The 27,234-nt window shown below is 44.0% G+C and overlaps 10 protein-coding genes across 10 annotated transcripts in view, besides 7 other annotated features; 4 read left to right on the top strand and 6 right to left on the bottom strand.

Annotated features, from left to right (window-relative positions):
• TSTA_039860 (uncharacterized protein) overlaps positions 1-219 on the bottom strand; it is a gene marked incomplete at its 5' end in the record, with an annotated part of 1,042 nt that extends 823 nt beyond the window's left edge. Inside the window, one exon of the mRNA XM_002481181.1 lies at positions 61-219. Within this exon, the coding sequence (XP_002481226.1) occupies positions 61-219 (159 nt within the window). The remainder of the gene's footprint in view (positions 1-60) is intronic.
• Positions 220-463: 244 nt separating this feature from the next.
• On the bottom strand, positions 464-1,207 carry TSTA_039850 (uncharacterized protein; the record flags this gene model as incomplete). Its single annotated transcript, XM_002481180.1, has 2 exons — positions 464-870; positions 970-1,207. The coding sequence occupies 2 exons, from the start codon at positions 1,205-1,207 to the stop codon at positions 464-466; spliced, it is 645 nt and encodes a 214-aa protein (XP_002481225.1).
• Positions 1,208-1,885: 678 nt separating this feature from the next.
• TSTA_039840 (uncharacterized protein) lies at positions 1,886-7,113 on the top strand (the record flags this gene model as incomplete). Its single annotated transcript, XM_002481179.1, has 1 exon — positions 1,886-7,113. One exon carries the CDS (start codon positions 1,886-1,888, stop codon positions 6,842-6,844), a length of 4,959 nt encoding a protein of 1,652 aa, XP_002481224.1. The 3' UTR covers positions 6,845-7,113.
• Positions 3,011-4,768: a mobile genetic element.
• Positions 3,230-4,198: a mobile genetic element.
• Positions 4,928-6,823: a mobile genetic element.
• A 310-nt stretch (positions 7,114-7,423) lies between the features above and the next one.
• Positions 7,424-7,801: a mobile genetic element.
• A 238-nt stretch (positions 7,802-8,039) lies between these two features.
• On the top strand, positions 8,040-10,087 carry TSTA_039830 (uncharacterized protein; the record flags this gene model as incomplete). The annotated part of the gene is made up of 4 exons (XM_002481178.1): positions 8,040-8,462; positions 8,629-9,179; positions 9,260-9,887; positions 9,975-10,087. The coding sequence occupies exons 1-4, from the start codon at positions 8,192-8,194 to the stop codon at positions 10,085-10,087; spliced, it is 1,563 nt and encodes a 520-aa protein (XP_002481223.1). The 5' UTR covers positions 8,040-8,191.
• A 2,381-nt stretch (positions 10,088-12,468) lies between these two features.
• TSTA_039820 (uncharacterized protein) lies at positions 12,469-13,900 on the bottom strand. Its single transcript, XM_002481177.1, has 3 exons — positions 13,623-13,900; positions 12,595-13,564; positions 12,469-12,536 (listed from the first exon to the last, which is right to left on the bottom strand). The coding sequence occupies exons 1-2, from the start codon at positions 13,795-13,797 to the stop codon at positions 12,711-12,713; spliced, it is 1,029 nt and encodes a 342-aa protein (XP_002481222.1). The 5' UTR covers positions 13,798-13,900; the 3' UTR covers positions 12,469-12,536; positions 12,595-12,710.
• A 1,314-nt stretch (positions 13,901-15,214) lies between these two features.
• On the top strand, positions 15,215-18,147 carry TSTA_039810 (carboxyvinyl-carboxyphosphonate phosphorylmutase). The gene is made up of 3 exons (XM_002481176.1): positions 15,215-15,736; positions 15,796-16,277; positions 16,341-18,147. The coding sequence occupies exons 1-3, from the start codon at positions 15,265-15,267 to the stop codon at positions 16,365-16,367; spliced, it is 981 nt and encodes a 326-aa protein (XP_002481221.1). The 5' UTR covers positions 15,215-15,264; the 3' UTR covers positions 16,368-18,147.
• On the bottom strand, positions 16,291-18,147 carry TSTA_039800 (uncharacterized protein). The gene is made up of 2 exons (XM_002481175.1): positions 17,291-18,147; positions 16,291-17,197 (listed from the first exon to the last, which is right to left on the bottom strand). Exons 1-2 carry the CDS (start codon positions 18,124-18,126, stop codon positions 16,567-16,569), a joined length of 1,467 nt encoding a protein of 488 aa, XP_002481220.1. The 5' UTR covers positions 18,127-18,147; the 3' UTR covers positions 16,291-16,566.
• A 606-nt stretch (positions 18,148-18,753) lies between these two features.
• Positions 18,754-19,206: a mobile genetic element.
• Positions 19,207-19,238: 32 nt separating this feature from the next.
• Positions 19,239-19,616: a mobile genetic element.
• Positions 19,364-19,873: a mobile genetic element.
• Positions 19,874-21,279: 1,406 nt separating this feature from the next.
• On the bottom strand, positions 21,280-21,888 carry TSTA_039790 (uncharacterized protein; the record flags this gene model as incomplete). Its single annotated transcript, XM_002481174.1, has 2 exons — positions 21,280-21,608; positions 21,663-21,888. 2 exons carry the CDS (start codon positions 21,886-21,888, stop codon positions 21,280-21,282), a joined length of 555 nt encoding a protein of 184 aa, XP_002481219.1.
• A 1,441-nt stretch (positions 21,889-23,329) lies between these two features.
• Positions 23,330-23,948, bottom strand: TSTA_039780 (uncharacterized protein; the record flags this gene model as incomplete). The annotated part of the gene is made up of 2 exons (XM_002481173.1): positions 23,623-23,948; positions 23,330-23,565 (listed from the first exon to the last, which is right to left on the bottom strand). Exons 1-2 carry the CDS (start codon positions 23,807-23,809, stop codon positions 23,330-23,332), a joined length of 423 nt encoding a protein of 140 aa, XP_002481218.1. The 5' UTR covers positions 23,810-23,948.
• A 2,177-nt stretch (positions 23,949-26,125) lies between these two features.
• Positions 26,126-27,189, top strand: TSTA_039770 (uncharacterized protein; the record flags this gene model as incomplete). Its single annotated transcript, XM_002481172.1, has 3 exons — positions 26,126-26,310; positions 26,382-26,671; positions 26,732-27,189. 3 exons carry the CDS (start codon positions 26,126-26,128, stop codon positions 27,187-27,189), a joined length of 933 nt encoding a protein of 310 aa, XP_002481217.1.
• Between the last annotated feature and the right edge of the window lie 45 nt (positions 27,190-27,234).

Genomic DNA, 27,234 nt, shown 5'->3' with positions numbered 1-27,234 from the left:
TAGTATTGCCTCTAGGGCGCAGGAGGTATTCTAAGAAATCAGCTGGATGTGGTCCATGACAGTGTATGCATCTAGGAGGGCATTGATGAGGTTCCAGGGCTGTGCAGCGATTGGCATGGCCCTTTTCAGTATGCTCTGAGGAGCTATATAGCTGGCATCGAGAGGGGCGGGCACAGGATCTTGCATTATGCCATTTCCAGCATCGTGTGCATTAAATAACTGTTGTTTTCTTAGGGAGGTGACGAGCATTGGTGATAGTACCAAAAAGACGTAGTTGGATAGGTAGTGGTGTTTTCATGCCTTCTGGGAAGTTCACAAACCAGCTTAAGGAGGGAGTATCAGGGTTGACAGCGCTTGAAGTGGTCTCGCTAATAGATGTGGGCTTAAGCCCTGTAGTTTCGCTTATTTCTGAGGACAGAAGTGTAGGATTGACGGGGATTAGAGAGTATTGGCCATTCAAGATTTAGCCAATTTTCCTTGGCACATTGGTAACTCGATATGAGACCCATCGGGAGCTGCGTTCTATCTGGCAGTTAACAAAGAATGCAGAGATAATCTCTTTCTGGGCCTCAAGGGCTAGGAAGGCTTCCGGAGATGAGGGACATAGTGCAAAGCCAGTCTTTGTGGTTTGAACTTCTTTTAGTGCTGCACTGTTTGAGTTTAGTTGAGACCTTAGGCTAGAGTAGATAGTGTAGGCTTCCATTTTTCTAGCTGCATGATCAGCTGGGAGACGTACGAAGAGCCGATTGTCAGGAAGGGGTTGTTTAATCAGAGGCATAGGCTTTTTAGCAGGGGCTTTAGAGTGAGTGGTGGGAGTTGATTTGGCTGGGGCATGTTGGGTAATAGTCGCATAAGTTGACTGTTCAAGACCTGAGGGGGGGCGTGAGAGAGGGGGTAAGGGGAGGAAGGAATTTGGGGTGAGGGAAGAGGAAGAGGATAGGGCAGGGGGAATAGAGGTCGTCGAGATACCGCTAATGTAGGCGTTGAAATGTTGTTGGGCTATTGAGGCGAGGTCATCGCTTAGAGCGGTGAGGGCTCTCAGTAGGTGAGGGGCAAGGCCGGCGGTTTGGCTGCGGTGTTTGTCGAGGAGTGCAGCTATAGGGCTGAAGATCTTCTGTCCTTCAGAAGCTCTTGTCGTGGCTGCAAACGTGGATTCCAGGAGGGCTGTCTGTAGAGGGCCATCTGTACCAGAGCCTTTACGCGCCATGGTGTTGCCAGGCGCGTTGAGACGCGTCAACGGTCGCGCTCTTGGGAGCTAAGTAGTAGAGAGGGGTGAGGAATTTGAGCCTCTGACTGTTTGATATGAATAATTAAAAAGGAAGTCGCCTATCAACTCGAAATCGAGGGCGGTTGTGACCAATAAGTGTTGGATGTGCGGGTGCAGTCGAGATGTTGGAATAAAATCACGTGACTAGCAGGATATGTTGGATATTTGATACGCTAATCCCAATCAGGATGTCATTACTAATCATGATTCCTCGGAATAACGACATATCCGTGAGAACATGAGAGCCAAACTCAAGCCTACAGTTTGGAGTCAGGATGGTCATTTATCCCGTAAATCCGTGATACTTTGCCACTATGATGTGTATATAAAGAGGATCAAGATGTGTAGTTAGCTATGTTTTAGAAGACGTGCAAATCAGAGTCAATTATTCCTCACCCAAATTGTACAACTCCTATCAGAGCCTAACCCCGTTCGGACTAGTACCCAAAAGATTCCAATAGTTATGAGCCCGGGATCACTGTGAGCTACACTTGAAGCTATTCACAGATCAATCCTCAATTCGGAAATCTTGTACAGCCAGCCACGATACCAAACCAGTGAGCGTCCTCGATTGTGATACAGTTCAAAACGATCCAAGAGCAATACAAGATATTAGCAATGGATACCAGGAAGAACATTGTAATCCTAAAAACGACAGACGACTGGAGAAAATGGATCGAACAGCTTAGCACGGAGGCAATGAAGGAGAATGTATGGGAATACATTAACCCTGACCCAAACCGGATGGTACTTGAGCCCGCACCAGCCAAGCCTACGGAGCCAGTTGCGCCTGAGATAGACTTCAGCAAAACAAGTGAAGCGCAGCTGTTATTACAGAAATATCAGATTGAATCCAACACATACGAACGACAACTCAGTCGGTACGAGAAACACCAGAAACGTATGAAGCATATGCGTTCTTATATTCTCGACACTGTGTACATTGGACATAAGCCTATGATTCGAGAAATCAGCGAAGTTTCTGAAATAATACGAAAGCTTAAGAAAGAGCTTGCTCCAAAACCAAACCGAGAAAGAGCCTTGTTAATTGAGCAGCATCGAGAGCTCATAATGACGAAAAATTCCTTGAAACCAAAAGAGTTGATTCAGAAATGGCGAGATTTAATAATTGACATGAAATTCGCCAAATTCACTGAGATTCCGGACGACCGATTAACCAGGGACTTCATCAAAACAACTGAGAATGTTTTACCCAAGTTCTATGAGACATGGACCACCCGTATGATCGAATTCGATCTTGATTCTGGAGCTACCAATCTAATAGAAATACCAACAGTTGATGAGATTATTAGTCAATTCGAACAATGGGAAGAGGTGTATACCAAATCTAATCCACCTTCCAGACGGGATATTGCTATGGCGACATTTGGCGATAAATCCGACCAGACAGAGAAGGAAAAACAAGACACAACACCCAAACAAAAGACGAGAACCTGCATATGCGGTCAGGAACATCTATTTGAAGATTGCCCATATGTGAATTCGAAGAAACGTACCGTCAATTGGAAACCAGATGAAGCCATACAGAAAAAGTTCGAGCAACTAGAGCGACGTCATGGACATCCCAGAGCAAAAATGCTCCAAAGAATCAAGAAGAAACTGGAAAAAGAAGGCAGTAGTGGGACGAAAGTCTCATTTTTAACTGATGCTAAGAATGACAATGGGAATAAAGAATCAGCAAATTTATTGTATGATTCGGATGAGTATATTGGCATACTTCTCAACGCCAAGCAACCATCTCTAAATCCACCGATCAGTACAGCACTGTCAGCCTCAAGCAGAAATCTTGATATTAAGGAGATGACCTTACTCGACAGTGGAGCGACAGTTCATATCACCAATAAACGGGATAAGCTTATTAATATGCAGTCGAATGTTCGAACAATCATGGCCGGAAAAACAGAGATCCAAATGTATGGACCAGGACAGTACATCCTTCACCCAACAGATCCTATTAGCGATAAAGTTATATGCAAAGGAATACGGATCTTGGAAATGTGGTATGTGGAAGGGTTTCCTACAACAATTATCTCAATGAGCCAGCTTCGGAGCCACGGTATCAAATACGATGGAAAAACCGACAGATTGTGGAGCGAGCGAACAAACGAGGACCTTTGCCATGTCAAATGCACTGGCAAGCTATATCTGCTTGAATGGAACTCGAATAAGAATTCTAAGACATCCCTATCAAAGGAGTTAGCCTTAAGTTCGTTTGACAAAAGAATACTGAAGGATCCCGCACAGGTATGGCATAAGAGATTCGCCCACGTATCCAATAAATCGATTGAAAACATAGAGAAGGCCACTGAGGGAGCAAACATTACCGCACCGTTCCAAAAAAGGAACGAGGAAGGATTCGAGGAAAAATGCGAAGTCTGTGCAATCACCAAGATACGCAAGAAAATCAGCAGAGTTCCAATGACGCCACCGACAAGGCCATTCCAAAAGTTATTTGTGGATATTATTGTCATGAATCTTGCAATGAACAAGGATTCATATGCATTGCATGCTGTTGACCCATACACGAAGTTTCACATCCTAACGACAACTCGTACAAAGTCAGTCAACTTCAACCTTGAAAACATGATTGAAGAGATCGAACATACCTTCAAGACAAGGATTGAGGAGATCCAACTAGACGGAGAGTCATCGCTTAATGGAATCAGCTTCAGGGACTATTCTCAAAAGAGAAAAATCAGACTGATTGTCACCGTGCCAGATACACCAGAGCAAAACGGCCCAAGCGAGCGAGCTGGAGGAATTATCAGCATGAAATCTCGCAGCCTAATCCAGGAAGCCAACTTACCTCAAGGATTATGGCCAGAGGCTATGAAAGCTGCCGTTTGGATCCTAAACAGAACTCCGATAAAAGCCTTGGGCTATAAGACAGCATATGAGATGGCTCATGGGACGAAACCATACGTTGGGAATCTGTTTCTATTCGGATCTAAGGCATATGTCAGAGTGGACACTAAGAAAAGCGAGAAGATGGCTCTGCGCGCCCAGATAGGATTCTTGGTGGGATATGAAGCTCACAATATCTGGAAGGTATGGACTACTGGACCTAATGGATCGAAAGTCATACGCGCCAGAGACGTCATCTTCGACGAGACGAAGAAATATGACCCAGAACATCCATTTGTTAAAGAGATTGTCAGAGAAGGTGTGCAGAGATACGTTGACAACGTTGACATACCAAATCTTGAAGACATCGAGCAAAACGATATAATCGACTCAGTTGACGAAGATATGAATCTACAAAGCATGGTCAGCCCAGTTGTGTCAAATATTGAAAATACTGGAGGCACATTACCTCATGATTCCATGGATATTAGCAGGCCAGGTCAAGCACTGGATATACAACAAGATGTGCCACAAAACATGGAGATTGACGAACCAACCCAGCCGGATCAGGATACTATGGATATTGACCACGAAAATCCAGAAAATGAAGCCCAAGAAGCGACACAAATTGACAATCGTGAGAAATCCGTGGTGAAGAAGTTGAAAATCGACTCAGCTGGAGGGGTGGAGCATGAGGATAATATCAAGGAAGAAGTTGACGAGGATAAGAATATCCCCAGCGACAAACAGCTTCCTCAATCTTCAAGTCCCGTGACCATGGAAAGGCTTTCAGCCAATCATGATGCAGAAAAAGCAAATAACGTCAACAACGACTTACCTACCCCGCCTCAAGGAGCCTCTCAGCATTCAAGCGAAAAGAATGAGTCAACAGGAACTCAGGAACCCCTTAGTACCTCTCGAGCACAGGAGATTAACGCGGACCTCTCAGAAAGCAATATAGTGACAGGACCCAGGATTCGAGTACCGTCAAAAAGAGCCCTAAGTCCAGAATCAAGCTCTTTATCAAGGAAGAAGCACAAAAAACTCAGCCGCGCATTTTTAGCCAGGCAAAAGTTGCTACAAGATTCGACAACGGACAAAATCCTTTTAGCTGCACTAGAAAAGCTTGAAAAACCACTTACAGAACAGCTTCCACCAGAACCTAAGAATTGGACAGGCGTTTTACGACACAAATTCAAAAATCAGTTCATACAAGCTGCGAAAACCGAGTTTGAAGCTTTAAACAAGAAAGGCACGTTTGAGTTTGTTCCTAGACCTCAAAATAAGCATATTCTACCACTGACATGGGTTTTCAAATACAAATTTGACAAGTATGGCAAACTTTCAAAGTTCAAAGCAAGGATCTGTGTGCGCGGTGATCTACAACAGCCCAATGAGCTCGAGAAGCGAGCAGCCACACTGGCAGCCCGAAATTTTAGGCTGATGATGGCTCTAGCCGCTATATTCGACTTGGAGATTGTGCAATACGATGCCGTGAATGCCTTCATAAACAGTCTATTGGATGAGGAGGTTTATACATTGTGTCCAGATGGCTTCAAACAAAGTGGCAAGGTCATAAAATTACGGCGAGCTCTATACGGATTACGGAGAAGTCCTCGGTTATGGCAGAAAGAACTAACAACGACCTTATTAAGCCTGGGATTTGTTCCAATACCTGATGAAGAATGTCTATTTATCAAAAATGGCGTTCTTATACTATTTTTTGTTGATGACATCCTTGTGTTCTACGACAAGGACAAAAAACAAGCTATTTTCGAAGAAACTGAGAAAGGCCTTACGAGCAAATACGAGCTCCGAAAAATGGATAAATTCGAATGGTTTCTGAACATTAGGATCCTTCGTGACCGAGCCCAGAGAAAGATTTGGCTCTGTCAGGATTCCTATATCGCGAAGATAGCCAGTCAGTTCAATATCAACACCACGAACAACGTCGACACACCAATATCTGGCAATATTGAGGCCTCAAAAGGAGAAGCAACTAATCAAGAGATTCACGCCTATCAAGAGCTTGTTGGATCCGCCCTGTATGCCTCTATCATGACACGGATCGACGTTGCAAAGGCTGTCAACGAACTAGCCAAACACACGAAAAATCCTTCAATCGCCCATTTCCAGCAGATAAGGAGGGTTATCCAATATCTTTATAACACTCGCTTCCTAGCTATTGAATTCTCACCACCGCAAAATCCTGAGAAAGACGCGTTTATATGTGCCTCAGATGCCTCATTTGGAGACAACCCTGACCGTACAAGTTCCGAGGGTTATTTGGTCCAAATATATGGGGGCCCAGTCGACTGGAGAGCCACAAAACAACGCCTAGTCACGACATCAACCACCGAAGCCGAACTCCGAGCTGCCACCGAGGCCGCCAAGAGGCTTCAAGTTTGGAAACGTGTTTTCAGGTCAATTGGCTTCAAGCCTGATAGAGAGCTCTCTATCCAATGCGATAACAAGCAGACTGTTGCACTATTGACTAGTGAAGAACCGCAGTTTCGAACGAATCTCAAACATGTTGATATATATCATCACTGGCTAAGGCAAGAGATCTCCAAGAAGCGCCTCCGGATTGAATGGGTGGACACCAAGCGAATGGCTGCAGATGGACTTACCAAGATTCTACGCGGTCAGCCGTTCCTAGATTGGAGAAAACACCAAGGACTAGTGAATATAGGCCATTTGACACAGGAATAAAAAGCTCTAAGCTTCCATTCCTGGAGGGGTGTGTTGGATATTTGATACGCTAATCCCAATCAGGATGTCATTACTAATCATGATTCCTCGGAATAACGACATATCCGTGAGAACATGAGAGCCAAACTCAAGCCTACAGTTTGGAGTCAGGATGGTCATTTATCCCGTAAATCCGTGATACTTTGCCACTATGATGTGTATATAAAGAGGATCAAGATGTGTAGTTAGCTATGTTTTAGAAGACGTGCAAATCAGAGTCAATTATTCCTCACCCAAATTGTACAACTCCTATCAGAGCCTAACCCCGTTCGGACTAGTACCAAAAGATTCCAATAGGATACAGAAGTCGAACTACGGAACGGTTCGCAAATACCCCAAAAATACCAAATTCCCTTTAAGGGCGTCCTTTTTGGTGAAACGGTATTACGTTTTAGTTCCGACATGGTGCCAGGAATCTCGATTGCACATATAAACCAACATTTAGTATATTTATTGGTTAAATAACATATCAACGAAAATTGAAAGAGGGAACCAGTAAGAAGTTCATACTGCATTATAAAAATGTTCGACATATACTGAATTATCAGTGACTTTGCGAGAATGATCCATTGCTTTCAGATAAACACTGTCAATTCGATCATGGTAGCGGTGACAGAATCGACGAATCTAGCACTCCTCAACATCATGTTGTACAAGCTCTACAACAAGATTTCGAAGAATTTGAGACGTTGGAGGTAATCCACGAGACGAGAGCTTCGATATATGATTAAGAAGGACTTCTTCTTGGGCAACTGTAAGGAGTTTGTGGTGACTGGAAGTTGCTTCCTGGTTTGACACAGTCTGGCCTTTATATTAGCGCCTTATGGTCGAAGGCTCAAGATTATATTTCCTAGTAGCTTTTACATATTAAGGCTTTTCTTGTGATTCTAGATCACTAAAGGCCTTTAAAATATCTGTTTTGTTGACCATGTTATCGAATTTTGAAGGTTATTTGTAGGAGCTGGGTAAAACGGGCATCGAGTGATCGGGTACGATAGAGTAGCAAAATACAATAATCCCGCGGCTTGATTCTGATATAGCCAAGTTGTATCCTAACAGCCAATTAAAGAATTCCACATCACCTCGTGCGTGCTTAAATCCGGGATTATGATATATTGGGATTGGGTCGGGGTTGCTAGCTTCAACTGACGAACACAGACACGTGGGAACAGAAACAAGATGGCTAGAGAAACGCCCTTAGGAAGCGAGATTAAGAACATAGGTATAAAAAGGAATTTATAACCTTATATGTGAGCCATTCGTTCAGCCTAACAATTCGTCCTGCCACCCATCAACTTGTGGTTCGGAATGCCCTCAATTCTATATTTGCCCGCTGTACTGGCAGCTGCTACTAGCGTCGTAAACGCTTCTCCCACAACAAAATCTCCCGGTGTCAACACGACAATTTGCAATAAATTGACATATGTGTATGAAGAATTAGCTGGTTATGGATACTTAGCCAGCGATTTTCGGGATCGTTACGGTGACAGCGTCAGTCTGGGGTCTTCCATCGCTATAGATAAAAGTACATGGTCTCGAAGAGGAAATGTTTACGAAGGCCTTATGTACGCCCTACCAGGTACGGTCCATACCTTTTCGTACATTCAGGTTCATGCTTTATGTTTTATCCTCGCTAGCTTTTCAAGGAAAGCTTGCCAGGCTTTTGTCCGCATTTTACCGTCTCGTTTATTTAGCTATTGACATTTGTCTTACTAATTATGGGTTCTTCTCACTGGGAGTAACAGACCGCGGGTGGAACACTAATGGCACCATCAACTTCCAAGGCCGTATTTACAAGTTGTGGCTAACGCTTACCTTGGACGAAAATGCATCCGTCGAGAACCCTTCTGGGCCAAATCTGGATATTAAGTATCTCGATAGCCTTCTGCTACACGATATCTATGGCCAGCATATGACTGGCCTAGATGCGGACGCAACCGGTCCTTACTTGGCTTATCCGGAAATATTCCCATTTCCGAAATTCCCAGAGGTTCCCTCTGCAAAGTACTCCGGGGATGGATTTGGAGGTACTGGTCCTGGTGGGTTCCATATGTCACTAGATTCTGAAGGTCTCGTTCTTGGAGTAGATGGCACTTTCTGGGTGAGTGACGAATATGGGCCCTATATCTATCAGTTCTCTGCAGATGGACTGCTCTTGCAAACCATTGAGCCTCCCGCAGCGTTCGTGCCCATGCGCAACAATTCTGTCAGCTTCAGTGCCGACTCTCCACCAATCTATGACCTTAACATGAAGATTACTCCATCTGATAACCCAACAGGAAGAGATAACAATCAGGTCAGTACCCGTTTATCATAATCAACAAGAATAGACTCACGGAACCTTTGACACTCACATTATCTCGTGATTCTTACCAGGGCTTCGAGGGCCTCACGGTTTCATCTGACGGCACCAAGTTGTTCGCTCTTACACAATCAGCCCTCAACCAGGATGGCGGGTTGAAAAAGATGAATAGACGCTATGCTCGATTGGTGGAGTATGATCTCAGTTCGACTAAAATAGCTCCTACGTATGTCGCTGAGTATGTGGTTCCATTACCACTGTACGATGGCGATTCTCAAGTTGCCGCCCAATCTGAAATTCACTACATTTCAGATAAGCAGTTTCTTGTGCTAGCTCGCGACAGGAACGCTGGCCATGGACAAAAATCTTCTGAAAGCGTTTATAGAAATGTCGATATTTTTGATATTTCATCAGCTACTAACATCAAGTCTGCACTATATGATGCGCACAATGGTACCATCTCGCCGGATGGTGTTTTGAATCCGAAAATTACACCAGCTCAGTACTGTACATGGCTAGATTTCAACGTCAACAGTCAATTAAATAGATTCGGCGTACACAACGGCGGTGATCAAAATGAGACTCTCTTAAACGAGAAATGGGAGAGCCTCGCCCTGCTTCCGGTAGACCTGCACGGCAAGAACGAAAAAGACGAGTATTTTCTTTTCTCTTTCAGCGATAATGATTTCATTACGCAGAATGGTAGGTCTTCATTATATCTCTCTTCCTCTCTTTAAGGATACTGGGAAGCAAGATTTTGCGTCTCTAACGTAAATGTTCGGTTTATAGGATATATGAATTTCGGCCGTTATCCTTATTCTGACGCCAGTGGCTATAACGTGGACAATCAGGCATTGGTGTTCAAGGTCAGACTGCCCAAGGGGACAAATCCCCTTGTCTAGTTCGGCGATTCTCAAAGTGAACCAGTGTCAATTGCACAGGTAGATTGAGGCTACGTCGATTTATCAAAGGGAGCTATGAGGGCTAGTTAGAAGTTGTTGACATTGGCAATCATCTATTATTTTTACCATGTTTTCTCCATTTGGGTAGATTTCGAGATGTTGAAATCCACTGTCCTCGTGGTCAGATATTGCGTACCATGTTTACCTCTCGTGGCAGGGCTATGAGGCCATTTCTACATCGTTGGTTGGTTCTCAGATGTCGAAGTACAAATAGGAGGCCTAGATGTGCCTAGTGCCTTGGAATCAAAATTGATAAATTTAGAAGGCAGAAAGGTAGAGGAGTGTCTGTTCCGACTCATCTTCGGTTCATTGATGGGATATATGGCTCATCAGCCTTAACCCCTAAGACTGCTGGGGTGAGAAGACCAAGTTCTCAACTACCATGGACCCTTCTGTTTACTGGACTTAGTATGCACAAACATCATTTGGTCCGTGGAAAGGACTTTGGATATGGTTTTTATCGTCTACTATTTCAGGCTTTTCGTCAACCAGTGTTGGACCAATCCTAAGTCTTTGCGCACCTCACACTGATCGGCTGAGAAGCTCGTGAGTGTTCCAGATCACAGGGGATTATCGTAATCGATAAGATCGCAGCGGTCTGTCTGAATCTTGCTATGATCTTAGTAGTGTTTGACTGGACTGGACTACACATGCTTTCCTCAGTCACTAGTTATAAATAATCGGGCATAAGCCGCCCATGCTTAGCAGATTCCTGAGCTTCTGTAGTGAGATAAAATTACAATTGTGCAATTCTTTGCTCGATCATTGACGAGACGGCATCCACAGTGCCTAGGGTACGAGAGTACTTTGTGGTCTCGTACTGTCAACTAACCAATTTGGCCCAGATTCGCGTCCGGATGTATTGGTAATGAATATAAGGCGGCGTGCGAAATGGACCGGATGCTGAATCTCTTAGACGCGATGTGTCTTAAACGGTCCGATAGCTGGTTCTGTAAATCAGAGGATATGGAAACAGAAGATGGCACTTGTCAAGAAGGAACCAGGAGCTACATTGCTAGGAAATTATGTGGAACGCAGTGTTATTACAGCCATGGTGCTGACGTGTTGGTTGGGTTGCATTCACTCTATTCGAGGTCCACCTGCTTGACATTTATGAGACGGTGCGGGAATGGTTGATATTTGGTAGTGGGAGAACATGTGCGCTTTTTACTGGCTCTGCAACTGGCAACGCCAATTCCCGTGTTGAAGGGAACAGCTTATAAGAAGAGTGTTTTCATGCGGGTTCAATAGCCCAGTGCAGCCGCTCATTGCTTGAAGAGCCAATGGATGAGCAGGAGAGAAATGCAGTGTGCAAGGAATGTCTGATGTAAAGTAGTCCATCTAGTGGTCCTAATCCTCGATAAACCGCATAAGGTAAGAAGTATGAAGCGTATGTACGTAGTAGAATACTGAAAAATGGAAAGAGAGGAAGAAGAAATGTTGGAATGCTTGCTTGCTTAAAACAAGATGTATTTCTGGGAGGATTCCCAAGCTATTTATGCTTGGGATCCTGCTACCAGTACATGCAAACAAAGCCAACAAGATAATGATCTTTCATAGATATCTTACAAGGATATTTCACATATATCAATTATCAAACGGGAGGCTGCACGTGTGAAGATTTCATATGTCAACACCGTAGTATCTAGCAACAGATACAAATAGTAGGACGGTAGATTGGGTTACAGAGATCCAAGGTTATGGACTCATATTGATACTATATCTTCAATTCTCTCTCTATAAGTAACACAAAACTCCATGGCTACCAGATGTATTGTTCGTAAACGATTGTTGAATTCAATATATGTTATACAGTGGATAAACAATCTCATGCAACATCCAGTAGTGAACGCATCAGATTCAACCCCCTGCATTAGAGTTGATCTAGTATTTCTTCGGAACAAGTGTCATTGATGGACTTTGGGATAAAGTCCTGAATGCTGTCCGCGAAGGTAGAGAGGATGAAGATAGGCGCGGTGTAGTTACAATGGAAGTTGCCTCTGTAGACGAGGCTCCAATAGCAGGTGACGAAGTAGTGGCAGGTGAGCCAATGCCTATACAGTCTGTAGGCAGGGAAATAGTTTCAGACTAGTTTTGGTAAGTTAGTAATTTCAACACAACTACTGCTGTCTGGATTTCCTTGCTTACCGTTATAGTTACCGTGGCTACATCACTAACACTAGCCAGTAACCAAACGCCAGCTGATGGTGCCAACTGGATACCCAATTCGTGATGCTCGGGATCACCTGCACAGGCACCAGATGGAGCTTCAATACGTCAGTATGAAAAGAGAGAAGGAAACGTTCATAGATTGTCTACATACCGTCAATAGCAGATAGCGTTGCTCCTACTAGAGGTTGCAGTCCGATCCCAGCCGATAGTCCTTCACCTATACGTAGACCGTTTAGTAATAAACAAAATCATATCTGAACGTTGATCTTTCTCACCAAGCACCGTAATGTCGAATTCAACATCGGCTACTAGGCTCAGAGATATCCCCGCGCTAATAGAAGTTGATACAGAGGGCGTAATTCCAGAAACCCGTGGGGTCCAACCAGCAGACTTAAAGTCGGATGGCGAAGAAGATCGAGATGCATCTCAGCTGATCCTCTACGCTAGCGTGACGCGCTGTAACGGATGCCGTGCCCTTCAAGGGCCCAATATTTAAGGACCCGGTGAATGCAATCTCAGGTCCTAGATCGATGATACCTGCAACAGCAATCCCATCAATAGGAATACGAAGGAAGGTTTCTTTGAATGATAGACTGCTGCCGATATTTCCGCTAAGCGAGAAAGTAGGATCGAGGACGACTGAGACATTTCGAGGGGCAATAGTAAGGGTTGCATCCACGGGAATACCCAGTTCAGTTTTCAAATCGAATTCGAAGGCAAAGTCGCCTGTGGTGTAACAAGTCTTACAGGTGAGACCGACCGAAAATGTAGGGTCGATTGGGAAGCTCCAGTTTCCAAATCCGAGTTGGTGATTGAAGTCCAAAGTGTAATCTCCGGTGTAATCGCGTCGGGACAGGGCTGTCTGGGCCATTGTACTCATATGAAGGTGGTAGTTTGATGCGATCTCGCGCCATTCGACCCTAGAGCCGGACAAGACAAGTTCGGTGTTATTGTTACTGTAGCTGAATGATGATATAGAAAAAGGCTGACGATCCTCATTCCAGTCACACTGGCCAGCACCCGTGACTAAAATAACGGTATTGTTTTCCGCTTGGTTCATCCAGTCCCATTGATTACGCAGCTGCACATATGCTGATGCATCGTTTAATTGCAAGGCTATTGTATCATTGGAGCACTTAATAGATGTGGTCAGGCCTTGAAGGCGCTCAAGGCTGATAATGCTTTCGCCGTCATCTGGTGTATGCAGAGTAAGTGTTGCAAGAGTTGTACTATCACCAATTGTGCCTTCACATATTTATGTTAATTTGGAGGAAATCATCAGTCTCTTCCATGTGACACATACTACTCCATAAAAATGATTCGTTATTTCGTAGTGCTAAAGAGGTGGAATGCAGCGAACCTGCTGCGAGGCTAGCAGACGTTAAGGTTATTGGTTGTAGTTTCAATGAGTAACTCAAATACCCAAAAAATGAGACAATCAGCCACGACAGCTGCAAATGAGAGTATGTTGGTGCCATCGCGACCAAGTTGGTATAAAGCGAAGGGAAGCAGCAAACACCACGGTGAATGCTTAGATGAAAGGAATGACTGTATTGGAATTTACGTGGAATTCCAATGTTCGCAATAATCGTTGAAGCAGTGGCGGTCAGGTGTTTATAAACATCTTTATCGGGGTCCCCCTGTTGAGATGGGGCCATTCCAAGAACCGTACCCAATTGTCAAGCACATGCTTGAACTGAGTTTTTCATGCTTCCCCTGGGCAGCCAGCTTCTCTCAACTAGCAAGTTTAACATAGCTACCGACTAAGGTAGCATTGACTGTGAATGACCGGCCCCCATGCTAGGGGTTTATCAATTAACAAAGGATCTGCAGAGTTCGAAGATCTGTTTAGGGCTTGCCGCATTGTTCAAGGTTCATCGGTACCTATGGGATCGTAAGCAGTCTGATTTCCGCCAACGCTAGTGTATGAATATGTCGTAAAAACGTACAAGCTTGCATACTTTGCATCGAGAATGGTCCTATTATTCTAGAAGGATTCCATAAACGACAGGTTTATTCTTAACAGGGTGTGCTTCCAATCATCCCGCTAAGTGGGCTGGGTTGATTAGAATCGGCGTCGCAGTTTTAGTATTGTGTTTCAGACAATGCAACGTTTCGAATCAGCATAATCTTAATTTAACTCAAGGACCAAACCGATCATAAAATTCAATGGTTTGATGGGATCAGAGTATTATTCTTGTATTCTGACACAGTTGGCTATCGCTGCATTGACAATACATTCGTGATATTTTAAGCCCTAAGTATGATCTACGTACCGTAGGGGTTGTGCGCCAATCCCGAGGGAATGCTCAACCCCTGAGAACTACATAGGATTGTCGAATTTGGAAGTCGACCCTGAACTAAAGTGACATGTAATGCCACTAAGTGCTTGGTTTGCTTTTATCGTTCCAAGACCGGTTTGGGATTAGGGTTAGGGCCAACTTGCACTTTGCCGTCACTCATTCCAATCTTGATAAAACAGAAAAAATTGATGATAATACATAGCTTAGTACAAAGGTACGTAATTCCTCGATTCCTTACGCCAATGATACCCTTATACGCTATCAAACACCGTTTTGCAACTCTCATACATTTAGGACAGTGACGGGGGATCCATGTTCAGCCAACGAGCGTAATCTTGTTCAGAAATTGGAATATACTTCGATAAGCAAAAGATTGCTAACTTAATTGGATCCATGTGCACCGTAAAAACTGTCATTCCCATAACATATAACTACTAATTAATTCACATAAAGTTATGAAAAACCTGGGCTATTCAAGCCCCGCAGCAACTCGTCGGAAGATTCTTAATGGTTGCCGAGGAACTCGACGAATCGTGGATTCGCTACTCATCGACAACTTATGTACGAACGAGATACTCTCTAAAGCATTACTACCACCACCGAACACTAGAAACACTCTATTTACTCGACTAACTCGCAAACATGGAACCCTACCCGTTCAAGTTCAGTACCGAAGAATCAAACCATCAACTCCAACCTGATCAGTCCGGAGTGACATTACACTTGAAAAATGTTCGGGGACGTGTGCCATCTCCACAGGCATCTCGACTACGAAGTTTATGGGTAGAAGCTCACAAAGACCCAACCAAGATCCTAGCTTTCCCTTGCTCTTATGATGGACTTTCATCTCGCTTGATTGAAGAGGCTGGGTTCCCGATGATATTTATATCCGGATTCGCCGTATCCAGCGCTCACGGACTCCCGGATACTGGATACATTGCGATGCAGGAAATGTGTGATAAGGTCCAGGAAGTTGCTAGACAAGTGACTTTGCCAATTTTAGTAGATGGTGATACGGGGTATGGGAGTCCCATGAATGTCAGACGAACTGTAGAATCATTTGCAAAGGCAGGTGCGGCTGGAGTCATGATCGAGGACCAAACATGGCCAAAACGTAAGGATACTTATAACAGAAAATGATATGGATCATTACTAACACATTCCTGAAAACAGGCTGTGGTCACACGAAAGGGAAATCTGTCGTGACTCGCGAGGAAGCATATGCACGAATTCGAGCCGCATGTGACGCTCGTAATCAGGGCCAGGACATTTTAATTCTAGCACGCACTGATTCCTTAATATTGGGCTGGGAAGAAGCCATCACTCGCGCCAAGGAGTTTAAGCGCATAGGTGCAGACGGAGTGTTCGTTGAAGCACTCCCAGACAGGGCGGCAATGAAAAAGTGTATTGCGGAGGTCGACATGCCCATGCTAGCAAATATCATTGAGGGAGGTAAAACAGAAAATATATCTGCTAAGGAACTCGCCGAGCTGGGATTTGCGGCCGCCGCGTACCCCTGGACTCTTGTAGCAGCAAAGTTGAAGAGCATTCGCGATGCTTTGGAAAGCCTCAAGCGGAGTTTTATGGTGGGACCCCCCGAAACGATTCTATCTTATGAAGAGGTTGTCAAGGGTGTTGGGTTTGGAAAGTACTGGGTAAGTATTGATTCCATTCGATGAGTCTCTGGGACTGGGCTGATACGTCAATTAACCACACAGGAATTGGAAGAGAAGTACAAGTATTGAGTAATACAATGATCTGAAGTCTCCGTTTAGCAGAGGACCAAGCACAGGAGATCGTCGAAAATCGAGTAGTTATAGTTAAATGAAATTTCGGTGAAATGATAATTTATAGTGCTAGTGTAGTGAGAGTGTTATCGTAAAGCTACAGCACTGTGCTGTAACAGACAACATTCAAATGAGATAATGAGGGACCGAAAATGGATCAGGTATTACCGCCCCAACCCATCGTTAGATTCCAATCCTGTCTAACCTCACTGACTCCTCTAGCCAATCCAACCACGGAATCCATAAATGTACCATCCCCACGGTCAACCCGTCGCCTTCGTTCAATTTCGGCTTCGGAGTCGTTTGTACGAGCACGTAGTATTTGCTCCGTTGTTAGGCCCTGCAAACGTTCTGCGTCTTCTAGTAGGATGATTTCGTCGTCTTTCCGTCTTGCCCATGCTGCTTGTTTGACAGCCGGCGCCCAGAATTCAGCCAAAGTGTGCTCATCACGACCACGAGCATACATTCTCCTCGCAACAGCTCCAGTACCATCATCAATAGAGTGTGACGAATACCAGCAAGAATAGATCACGGCATATTTCTTCTCCAGTAGCCAAATTATTGGCCATGTGATAATCCATAGCTGGAGAATGATGCACGTCCAAAATACAAACGAGTTATTGCGCAGCTTGTTGATCCAATGCGGGGAGTAAATAGTAACTTTACTATTCACGATTTCCATATGCGCAGATATTTGACCTCTGTAATTTGTCTCTCGGATCTGAGACTTCAGGTAGTCTACCATTGCAGTTGCGTTGAAGTTGTGAACATGGCGAGTCAAGGTGAATCTGTAAAATAGTAGTCAATAAGAGGCAAACATTATGGTAAGAGACGAAAAGTAAAGAGAAGTGCCGAAACAAATAGCTGGAAGGGCCACGTACGATTTGACTGGTGATGTATCAGTACAATATCTAGAGCACCACTCAAACAGACCCGTTTTGTCTCCTTGAATCAGCCTCTCTTGGTCTATATTGACAGGAGGAACACCCTCCTCTTCATCTCGATACGAATTATTTCGATTCAGACTCTGAATATCTCCCGCTGCAGATGGTAGATTCTTATTCGCCTTTGACCCTTTCCAAGTGAGAGTCTTCAACCGTGTTCCCCTGTATGTTTTCCTCTCGTCGTAGTCGAATGATACTGTCGCGTTATGCCATGTGGATTGGGGTAGAATTTCCCTTGTCGCTGTTATCGATCCAATTTCCCACCCGGTCAATAGGGTTTCCGCGAGGTCGAGGCGAAAGTCAAAGTCCGTAACTGAGTTGGTTTGCTTCTTGTTGTCTTTGTGGTTGGTCGACGATTCGGTATGGCTACCAGTAATGACAATTTGGGGACGTGGCGGTAAGCGGATTTGCTGTGCCATCAAGCTAGCCAGCTCCTCCGCATATCGAGTATACGCTGGCTCTAAAGTTACAATGTGGGCATTTCGTATGCTCGACCTCACGCTTTGAGCTCTCCGTCCCCCGAGTAGTCTATAGTCGGTGTCTATTAATCTTGCACTGGGGAGAGATTGACCAATGGTATTTTGTGTTGTCGATGTAGAATGATTCAGTCCATTTCCATCGCCGTTGGAAATTGCTGCATCATAAGATGGCGGGTTCTCGTAGTTGTCAGCATCAACGAGCAGGTCAGTTTCGTCATGGTCCAGAAGCTGCAGAGAATGAACCGACTGTGAGGATGAACCTGCGACCGGTTGAGTGGAGGATGGTTTCCCCATTGTGAAATATTTGTCGTCGTCGAAAAGGAAGACACATGTTGAGAACTGGGGAACAGAAGCCTCTCTTATCGCGTTACTGGAGCTGGTGCCTGGAGAGTGGGGAGGTCGCCAAGCAGCCCGATCAATCGTCTGTCAGCTGCATGGTAAAAAAGGTATCCGAGCGATGTATTGTACCGTTTTGATACATCGCGCGTAATTTACTCGAAGACATAGGCTAACCATGTCAGGTTAGGTGTCCGCGTTGGCGTTGTGGCTGTGAAATACTGAAACTCAACTACGTACTCCAGAGGGAACCCATAAAAACACCAAGCAGATTTTATATGAGAAGGAAAATATGGGCTATCGCGAGATCAGGCCGGAGTATGAGAAAGGATATGTAATTAGCGCACTAGTGCCCTATATGGTTAGTCCCTCCGGGTGTGATAAATATCTATCTACCCCCCTCCGGGTGTTAGTGCTCACCGGTTTAAAACAATATTTGTTAAAACAACATTTTTACCTATACCATCAACGAGATGCCTAAAAAACCACCTAAAAAGATCCGGAGATTTATAAAAAGAGGAAATTGCAATTCAAAATGCTTACCGATCATATTTACAAAATAAAAATCAAAAAATTGCCGTGTTGGCGCGAGAATTCGACGCGCCTTATCGCCGCTTACTTGCTCACATTCACGGTCAAACTTCATATTAAGATCGTCCGCCACCGAATATCCTATTAACAGATGATCAAGAACGCTCTGTAAAAGCATGGGTTGAGCGTTTAGATCTTATAGGAACACCTCCTACAAATAGAATGATTATAGGATGCGCGAACGCAGTTCTGGCGCGTGTAAATCCGCACCTATCCCCCCAGCCTGGATATACCGCTTCCTCAAGTGACTCCCGGATGGCTACGAACGAGTTGAACAAAACCAATTAACTCAAGAGGCTTACTGCCGAGGACGTTGGCGTCATTCAAACTTGGTTCGATCATCTTGAAATTCAAACTAGAACTAAGAAGATTACACCAACTAATATTTGGAATTTTGACGAGACCGGATTCCGGGTTGGACAGGGGAAGCAGGAGACTGTGGTCACCCGATTCCCTCAAACCTCTACAAAATTCCAAGTGCGTCCTCTCGAGAATCTCTCACACTTATCAAATGCGTAAGTGCCACCAGAAAAGTGATTTCTCCGCTCGTTTTCCTCGCCGGTAAAAATCATATGGAGGAATGGTATCAACATCTTCAAAAAGAGGATTATTGATAACTTATTCCAAAGGGGGCTTCTCAAATAGCGAGATTATCTTCGAATGGATTCATCACTTTGCAATTTCAACTAAAGAATATGCCGGAAAAGGTTGGCAAATGCTTTTAATGGATAATTTCAATGCTCATATTACATATGAGTTGATTGAGTATTGTGAACGCCAAAAAAGTCTTTATTTACACCTTTCCACCAAACACGACGCACATTCTCCAACCGCTAGATGGTGTGCCTTTCCAGCCTATAAGCATTATCACGGAGTTGAGCTTAATAATCAAGCGCGTGCTGGAGACTAGGTTTTCGACAAATATGACTTTTTATACCCAACTGTTCGCAAGCAAACCCTTACGTCTAAGATTATACGCGCTGGATTCCGTGATCGAGGAATTGTTCATTACAATCCTGAGCTTATAATTGAAGCTATTTTTATAATACAAATCTATGATGATAATGAGCAGGATATTGCCAGTTCACCTACAACCTGGTCGACCTCACCGCCCCTTGATCTGTACCAAATTAAGCGTCACGATAAAAGGATTGAGAATGATTCAGCTATTAAGGAGTCTATTAAAAATATCAGCCCGAACCTTGAGCGCCGTGTTCAGTGTGTTATAAAAGGAAGTCTTATAAATGCGCATTTACAAGCGCGATCCAAAACTCACATCAACCAACTCTTGGATCTCAACTGGCGCAAGAATAAGGCAAGAACTCGACGTCAATTATTGAATGTAGGAGATGTTCTTTCTGCTCGAGATGCTAATACACGAATTGAGGCCAGAAAGCTGAGGAAATTAGAAAAAAAGTGGCCGCAATAAGAATGCGCTCGGAAAAAGCGAAGTGAACAGGCAAAAAAGATCGCACAAGACCTCGGCAATCCCACAAATATTTCCGCAGCTATCGATGCTATGCTTCAAGAGGGAGAGCAGCCTGATGAAAATCCTTACTTTTATCTAGATTCGGAGCCTAGTCCATTGTAAAAATGTCATTTTTTGGAGTACATAGGTGAAAATGTTTGTGTTAACAAATATTACGCTTTAACCAGTGAGCACTACGATCCGGAGGGGGTTGGTGCGAGTTGGCACGGGTATCTATCAAATAACCCTAAGTCTCACTGTTCGAATCATGAAATGGGAAGCGTCACTTGAACTATCATGACACCGAACGCAACAGAGGCAGAACTCTCTTCAGCTTCGGGAAGTCGGAGACAGGTGCGTGATCGGTTCCCATTCACTAAACAGTCCGGATTAGTATCATTCGCATATTTTTATCAGTAGCATATCTCTTGATATGCATACAGTGAAATGAAAGCCTGGATTTTTATATAACAGGCCGCATGAAGTGCAGCTGAGAACCACATATGGAATGGTCTTCAAAGAAAGGCGACTACCAAGGCGCATTGAACCCTAAGGCTACAATATATTTCCACGAAAAAGTTACCCACCTGGGATATTGCTATCTGTCAAACAAAGTCGACTACCTAGACGCATGGAATATATTGATGGGAAGTTCCTCCCTTTTGTCTCCAGCGCCGCTTTCCGCATGTAGTTAGCGCGGTTGGGAGAAGGATATACCCTCGCGTGCTAGCGAGGATATCCTTCTTCCCATCATGATCCTCTCACACACATTAGCTAGCAAGTAATACAGAGAATTCCTTGCTATCAGCTCCCAAGAGAATATGATATTGAGCCCACAAAGGTAAAAGTTGTTCTTTACAATTTCTCGAGTTCATAGCAATGAGATTCACTATTTTTGATGCAGTGAAAGAAGAAGCACCTTACCCAATGGAATTAGAAAATACATAGGTATTTCATTAATGCATATATAAGCAAAAGCCGAAAGAGAAAGATCAGAGAATTTGAGTGATCGAGGCAACGGTGATGGCTTGGTATGGTTCAAGAGAGACAGCTCATTCTTTAGATTGGCTACTGCCGCTCCCAAGTCCCATATAGCTTGCAGCATTCTTTGCGCTTCCCGAGATCGAGTTTCCAATATATTGGGCACTATTTTTTGTACCACTGATCATAGAATCCGTATATCCAGCAACAGGGCTGCCATATGATCCTTTCTCGTTCTTCCCATTTCTCTGCGCTCGGTTGATTCCTTCTTTGCTAGCCAGATTTCCAATTGGTGCTGCGATTCCGTTCTCACCAAGCTGGTTACCTACAACGTTGTGGACATCATCTTGCAGTTGATCGATCTGGCTAACGCCGGTAACTTTTGACTTGTTCAAAGTATCTGTGCATGTATTTTCAGCAATAGCTTTCACTATTCTTTCAGAAATAAAAGTACCTTTAGTGGCATAAGACGCCTTGTTGTCGCCCTTGCCAAACCATTTCAAGTACTGGTCTTCGATCCACGGCATCCACTTCTCGTATTGCTCCTGGTAGGCTTCCCTTACCCATTCAGTGTAAGACTTGTTCTCTCTCTCATTGACAGGCAAGTTATTGTAGAAGTGTTGTTTCTGTTCTTCTGTGTGCTCACTGGCGGACTTTGTTGTTTTATTGATAGTATCCATCCTGTCGATAGTGTAAAATGAAAACTGGCTCTGCGGTGAATTGGTCTCGAGGTATAACTTTCGAAGAAGAGTTGTAAAGCGTAGAACAGGAAGACGACCCTTATAAGCCTGATTAGGGCCTCTTTCTACCCTAATCAAGAGATCGGACGGCGCTGACGTCGTGTGGAGTAGCCTTTGACGTAGCTGTATCTTTGCAGCGAATCGGAGAATTTATTTCAAGAAAATCTGGCAATGTCTTACATTTCATTGGTTCATTGGTTGATTTGACCCACTGTATCGATCAGAGATCTGGAGTCTATTTTGGGAGGTTGTTTACATGGCCAACCCTAATTGTAGCTCTGAGATTCCTTAACAAAACCCGAAAGAATATTCATTCTTATCGAGCGACAATCATGTGAATCAATATAAGATACTTAAAATGTGAGCGCGATATCAATCTCAACTTGCGATGTCCCTAAGATTTTCTCATAATTCGTTTTCTGCGCTTCCGGGGAGCTGTCAATGAATCTCATAAAAGAGATATCTCTAGCCAAACCTTTTCGTGTAATAGCTTCAGATTTGAAGCCGCTACTTGCATGGGCTGTGCCTAAAGGTCCATTTCAATGTCATCATAGACCTATTGATCTTAGAGGGAACCCCACGAATGTAGAATGGGCATTTTCCCCGTCCAGCTACGTGGAAAGATCTGTCGTAAATCGCCCATAATCAGTAATACTGAATTCACTCCTACCCTCATAATCACGCCATCCGATAAAGTTTTTGAAGGTCCGATGGGGAGACATGGTAGAAAAAATGTAGTACTTAATAGAGGACCACATGAACGACCCCAGTAGAGCAGTTTCTCTTGTCCGCGATTCCATTGTACGGGACTGGCAATTCTCTGTTTGACATCGTAACTGTAGACTTTATCTCCTTCTCGCTGCTTTTTAACCCTTCCTCTTCACGCCACTCTGTATGTCTTTCAATAATCTCGAGCATGTCATAGGCTACAGGTACTGTGTTGACCTGTTCATAATCAAATATGGTTGGTGGCAGCTCTTATATTTAAGGAATGACATATATTTGTTTAATATGACTGTAGTGGTTTCTGTAACGGTCACTCGGCTGCAGTTTTATGTCTTAGGTACCATCGCATTAGTGTCATTAAGATCCCCAATGTGCCAGAACTGTATTACATGCTCACAAATTGCTTACCTAGGAAGTCAATGGCATATCAAGGTTCACTCCGAGATAATTCAAGATCTACTGATTGACTATGTACAATTAAGGACTTTTACATATATACAAAATACCCCTAACTTCCTCTTGTATCTTCAGTTCGGTAAGTGGATTCAGAACGCGGCATTCAATAGGCACTTTAACCCAAAGTCGCTGTAAAGAACAGCTGAAGTCCCAATATTATCAATTTGACTTTGGCATTGCAATATTTGCAGTCGATGCTCTAGACAAGGCGCCATTGAATTCCGTTGGCGCCTGTCATAATGGTGCCGTCACCATCTTGGCCGCCGAAATCCTCCCACAAGTTCAGGCACATGTCAATGATGTCCGCACCGGCAGTGTCAGCAATAGCAGCCTGCTGGACAACACCATTTGCTCCTGTAATTTCGATCGTCTTGCCGCAGAGTTCATTGTTCTGAGAAGCACCAAACTGGCTCATGACAGCGGATGCCATGGCGACTAAGGGAATGGTTGACGAGCTAGGGATCTCGGAGCTGAAATATGTAGATAATCCACAGCTTCCAGCGGTGTAAAATATTTCGTTACAGCTGGCATCGTCGGCGAAAGAGTAGATGGAGCCATCGATTGCCATATTCGAGTAGAACGAGGAAGGAATATCCCGCTTCTGGATGGGATTGGCAACTGCCACTTGAGAACCGAGCAAAAGTGCGGAGACGGCAATAGTAGCAACCGTGGATTTCATCTTGTCTGCTTGTTGTTTACCTTCTTTGTCCTGTCAAAGCACTGTCTGAAAGGAGCGTAAGAGGATAATTGAAAAGCTGGGTAATCTGTATAGTAACGGATGACTAGATGTGGCAGAAAATTGTAACTGTCCATTGGGGAATATTGCTCCTTTATATTCCGGAATCATGGTCAACCAATTTAGTGAAGTCTAGACTTAAGAACAAGTTGTTGATGATGACAAGGTTATGGTTACATCTGGCCCCCAGCTTGTGCTGACTGTTGGTAGTATGGCAAGTTAGGGGCAGGTGTTGACAGCAGCCATTCCGTTTCATCCTTTAGGCCACGGTTCCACTATTGCAAAGTATGCGTGGTACCTGAAGCTAAAGTATAATCGATTCCGTCTAATTCCATGTACATTGTAGTAGATCTGACTATGTATGCATACCTAGGTATGTTTATGCGGACGACTGTTCTATATAGCTCTTAAACATCCGTATTCTGCTTTAATTCTTGAACAACGGCTTCAACAATCAGCTGAGATAGAGAATAATCTTACTATATGTTATTGTTCTTCCTGGCTTTAATTTGGTGTGTAGTCAAATTTAATTGCGACGACAACCAGCCGCCCCTAGGTTACATAGGATTAAGCCAAAACATTTGGCATGTACCTACCAACGAAGGTACCGTGCAAATACATTTCCTAATATCACGTAAATTTTGATATTGGCTAATACTACATTGTGACAGCAGGATCACTCGTTTATTAGTCATAAACAAGGTGGATAGTTGATTTCTTTTTTTTTTCTATTGCACTATCCGGTATAGATTTGGTGGATCTTTTTCTATATAATTCTATATAATTCTAGTCTCTATCGGGTGTACCACCCCTGCATACTAAAATTACTGAATGAAAAGAGGCTCCTGGAGTAATCTGAAGTTGACATGTGTGTTAAGAGATTGAACATCAGCTAGGGTTCTTGAAAGGGCAAATGGAGACGACTTGTAAACCACGGTTTTTTAACTGGAAAGTTCCCACAGAATACAGGATGCCGCGCTCATATTCGTACATCAACGGCTAAGTATGTTGATTCCTTTGTGAGAATGTGGACACCATGATATTGGCATTGCATGGGACCAGAGACGGCACTGCAACCTCGAGTAAACCATACGGACACATCAAGCCATGGGTAACAGTGGAAGGACATGTGTGAAGTATTCACTCTTTACCTCACTAGTCGCGTCTCACATAGACTCTAACTAAGATGAGAGAGCAAGACACCCCCTCAGCTTTCATACATTCTTCTAGTGTACTCGACAATAAGTCTTGGAAGTTGTTATCGTTTTGAAGGTTAATCTCTTGTAGTTGCTCAGCTCTGACAGGATCACAGTATAGGATATTGACTATGCCTTTCACTTTAGTAGATGTAAGCTGGATGAATAAGACGAGCTCAGAAAACTAGTCTTCCATTTAAGGAGCATTTATCCGATAAAAAAGTATAAATTCTCTTTCAACATCAAGTGCATCAACCTTCCAAGTAATCCAAGTGGTTCTTCTGATATACCGATAATGCAGGAAAGAGGCTGTTGGTCATAAATAGTCTAAACTTATCCGGCTTAAATTGTATACTATATCTGCATTAAGGGGGAAAAGAGGCAGAGATAAAGAAGTTGGTGTTGGTTGCTTCATGCAATCGAGATGTGTCAGATAAGCTGGCTTTCCAATGAAGCCATCAAATGAAGCGATCAATCCGAAACTGTTATGTGTAAGAGAATGGTCTCAGGTTTACCCCATGGCCCATGGGATAGCTTACAAATCAGCTCAGGAGAAGGTCTATATAGACGCGGCTTTGGAACATGATGTACTTAGAAGAAGTGAACACACAGAACTGAAAGAATCACCTATTGAGATTGACTCAAGTGCTTCGTACGTACGTATATGCACCTTAGTGCACCCACACTGATCAGTCTTGGTTGCAAAACTAAGACAGATTGGCAAGGTCTCTGAATTCTATATCGATAGTCACCTGTGGCTACAGAATAGAACCGGATTCCAGGATTTGAGCTTCTTAGTGTAAGAAACCAAGTCCAGTGGAAGAGGGAGATTTGACGCCGTCAACCTGTTGACGAATCGAGTCTTTGCTAAAAGGCTTCCTCATCTCTGAGCGAGATCTAGAGAACCTGTGGCCTGGGATAGGTTGTTATTATAACAACATTCTAGAGCTACCGCCCTATCGTGAGACACGTCGTTGGCACGTACATAAGCCAACAACAAAAACAATCATCGAGAAAAACGTGACACCTTGTTGAAAGTTTCACAATATCAACAAGACCAGTCATGGTTAACGAAAACACCACCCCATCGGATAATGACCAGGATAACACTGGCGAACATCAATACCAAGATTTACCTCCAGGAGATGGAAGAGTCTCCCCAAGCATTTACCAAATAGTACCAGAAAGCAACTTCCCTGACGACAGATGGATGACTGAGATTGGATTCAACAACGAGACCGGACGCAAGTTGGTTACATGCGCTATGGGATATGAGTGACCTGGCGACACGAGATAGCATTATCTACTCGTGCAATAAGTGCCTTGTACTATGCCGCGTGCAATCAATATGTTGATTATGAGATCTTCATGTGGCTTCTTGATTACTTCGGTAACTGGACCCATGATGACTTCAAACGGCTTAGCGTACACATCCAGAAAAAGATCAAGGACATGCTAATGGACCGAGGCATCTTTGTTGATTATATTGGCAGGAAAAAGACGATTGCAAAGGCACTAGATGACTTAGTGCAGATGACTAGGATGCCTGAGTGGCCGCATGAGATTGCTGCCGCCAAAGCCTTTGACTCACGGTCGAAGATGGCCAAGGGTCAGTTCCCTTAACTCGCCACCAAAAATGGCAGTGAAGAAGAGGAACCAGAGGTAATAGCCTCCTTGATTGAGGATGGCAGAGAGGACTACGAAAAGGGTAAGCAACCGTTGGTAGAGACACCAAAGCAGGCATCTCAAGATCATGATCAACAGCCAAAAAATCATGCTCAAAATGACAAGCCTAGTAGACCTCATGACCACTTAAGCTTGCCTGGACCTGCTTATACTTACCCATACCGCTCCAAACTTGAGGACGACTGGCGCAGGCAGACACCGCGCTATACCATAGCACCCCCGGCGCCCGAGATCTCAATGTCATCGGAGAAGTGGGACGATTGGACTATGCTACCACCTAGGGAAGTTGGATGTGAGCATATTGATTCGAAGTCAATGCTCACGTTCGTCAAGATATGGGATAAAAAGCTTACTTACTCTGGAGATCGGTACGACATCTTGGACGATAAAGTACGCGCATTCTTGAGAGCGTGCAAGCTCTCTAGCATCTCGATTAGTTAATGTTGGGAAGTCTTCCCTGAGATGCTATCTGGACGTGCAGGGGCG

This window comes from Talaromyces stipitatus, genomic scaffold, assembly GCF_000003125.1.
Source record: "Talaromyces stipitatus ATCC 10500 scf_1105507295541 genomic scaffold, whole genome shotgun sequence".
Lineage (NCBI taxonomy): Eukaryota > Fungi > Ascomycota > Eurotiomycetes > Eurotiales > Trichocomaceae > Talaromyces > Talaromyces stipitatus.
This window is presented reverse-complemented; position numbering and strand designations above follow the sequence as displayed.

What these genes read in the sequence shown, in the direction of transcription:
- TSTA_039820 (XM_002481177.1), bottom strand. Translation starts at nt 13,797, where the DNA reads ATGGCACCAACATACTCTCATTTGCAGCTGTCGTGGCTGATTGTCTCA. An exon ending in CGAATCATTTTTATGGAGTA is followed by an intron (nt 13,565 to 13,622) that starts GTATGTGTCACA and finishes AAATATGTGAAG; the next exon opens with GCACAATTGGTGATAGTACA.
- TSTA_039810 (XM_002481176.1), top strand. Translation starts at nt 15,265, where the DNA reads ATGGAACCCTACCCGTTCAAGTTCAGTACCGAAGAATCAAACCATCAA. An exon ending in GGACCAAACATGGCCAAAAC is followed by an intron (nt 15,737 to 15,795) that starts GTAAGGATACTT and finishes TCCTGAAAACAG; the next exon opens with GCTGTGGTCACACGAAAGGG. An exon ending in TTGGGTTTGGAAAGTACTGG is followed by an intron (nt 16,278 to 16,340) that starts GTAAGTATTGAT and finishes TTAACCACACAG; the next exon opens with GAATTGGAAGAGAAGTACAA.
- TSTA_039800 (XM_002481175.1), bottom strand. Translation starts at nt 18,126, where the DNA reads ATGGGGAAACCATCCTCCACTCAACCGGTCGCAGGTTCATCCTCACAG. An exon ending in GATACATCACCAGTCAAATC is followed by an intron (nt 17,198 to 17,290) that starts GTACGTGGCCCT and finishes ACTATTTTACAG; the next exon opens with ATTCACCTTGACTCGCCATG.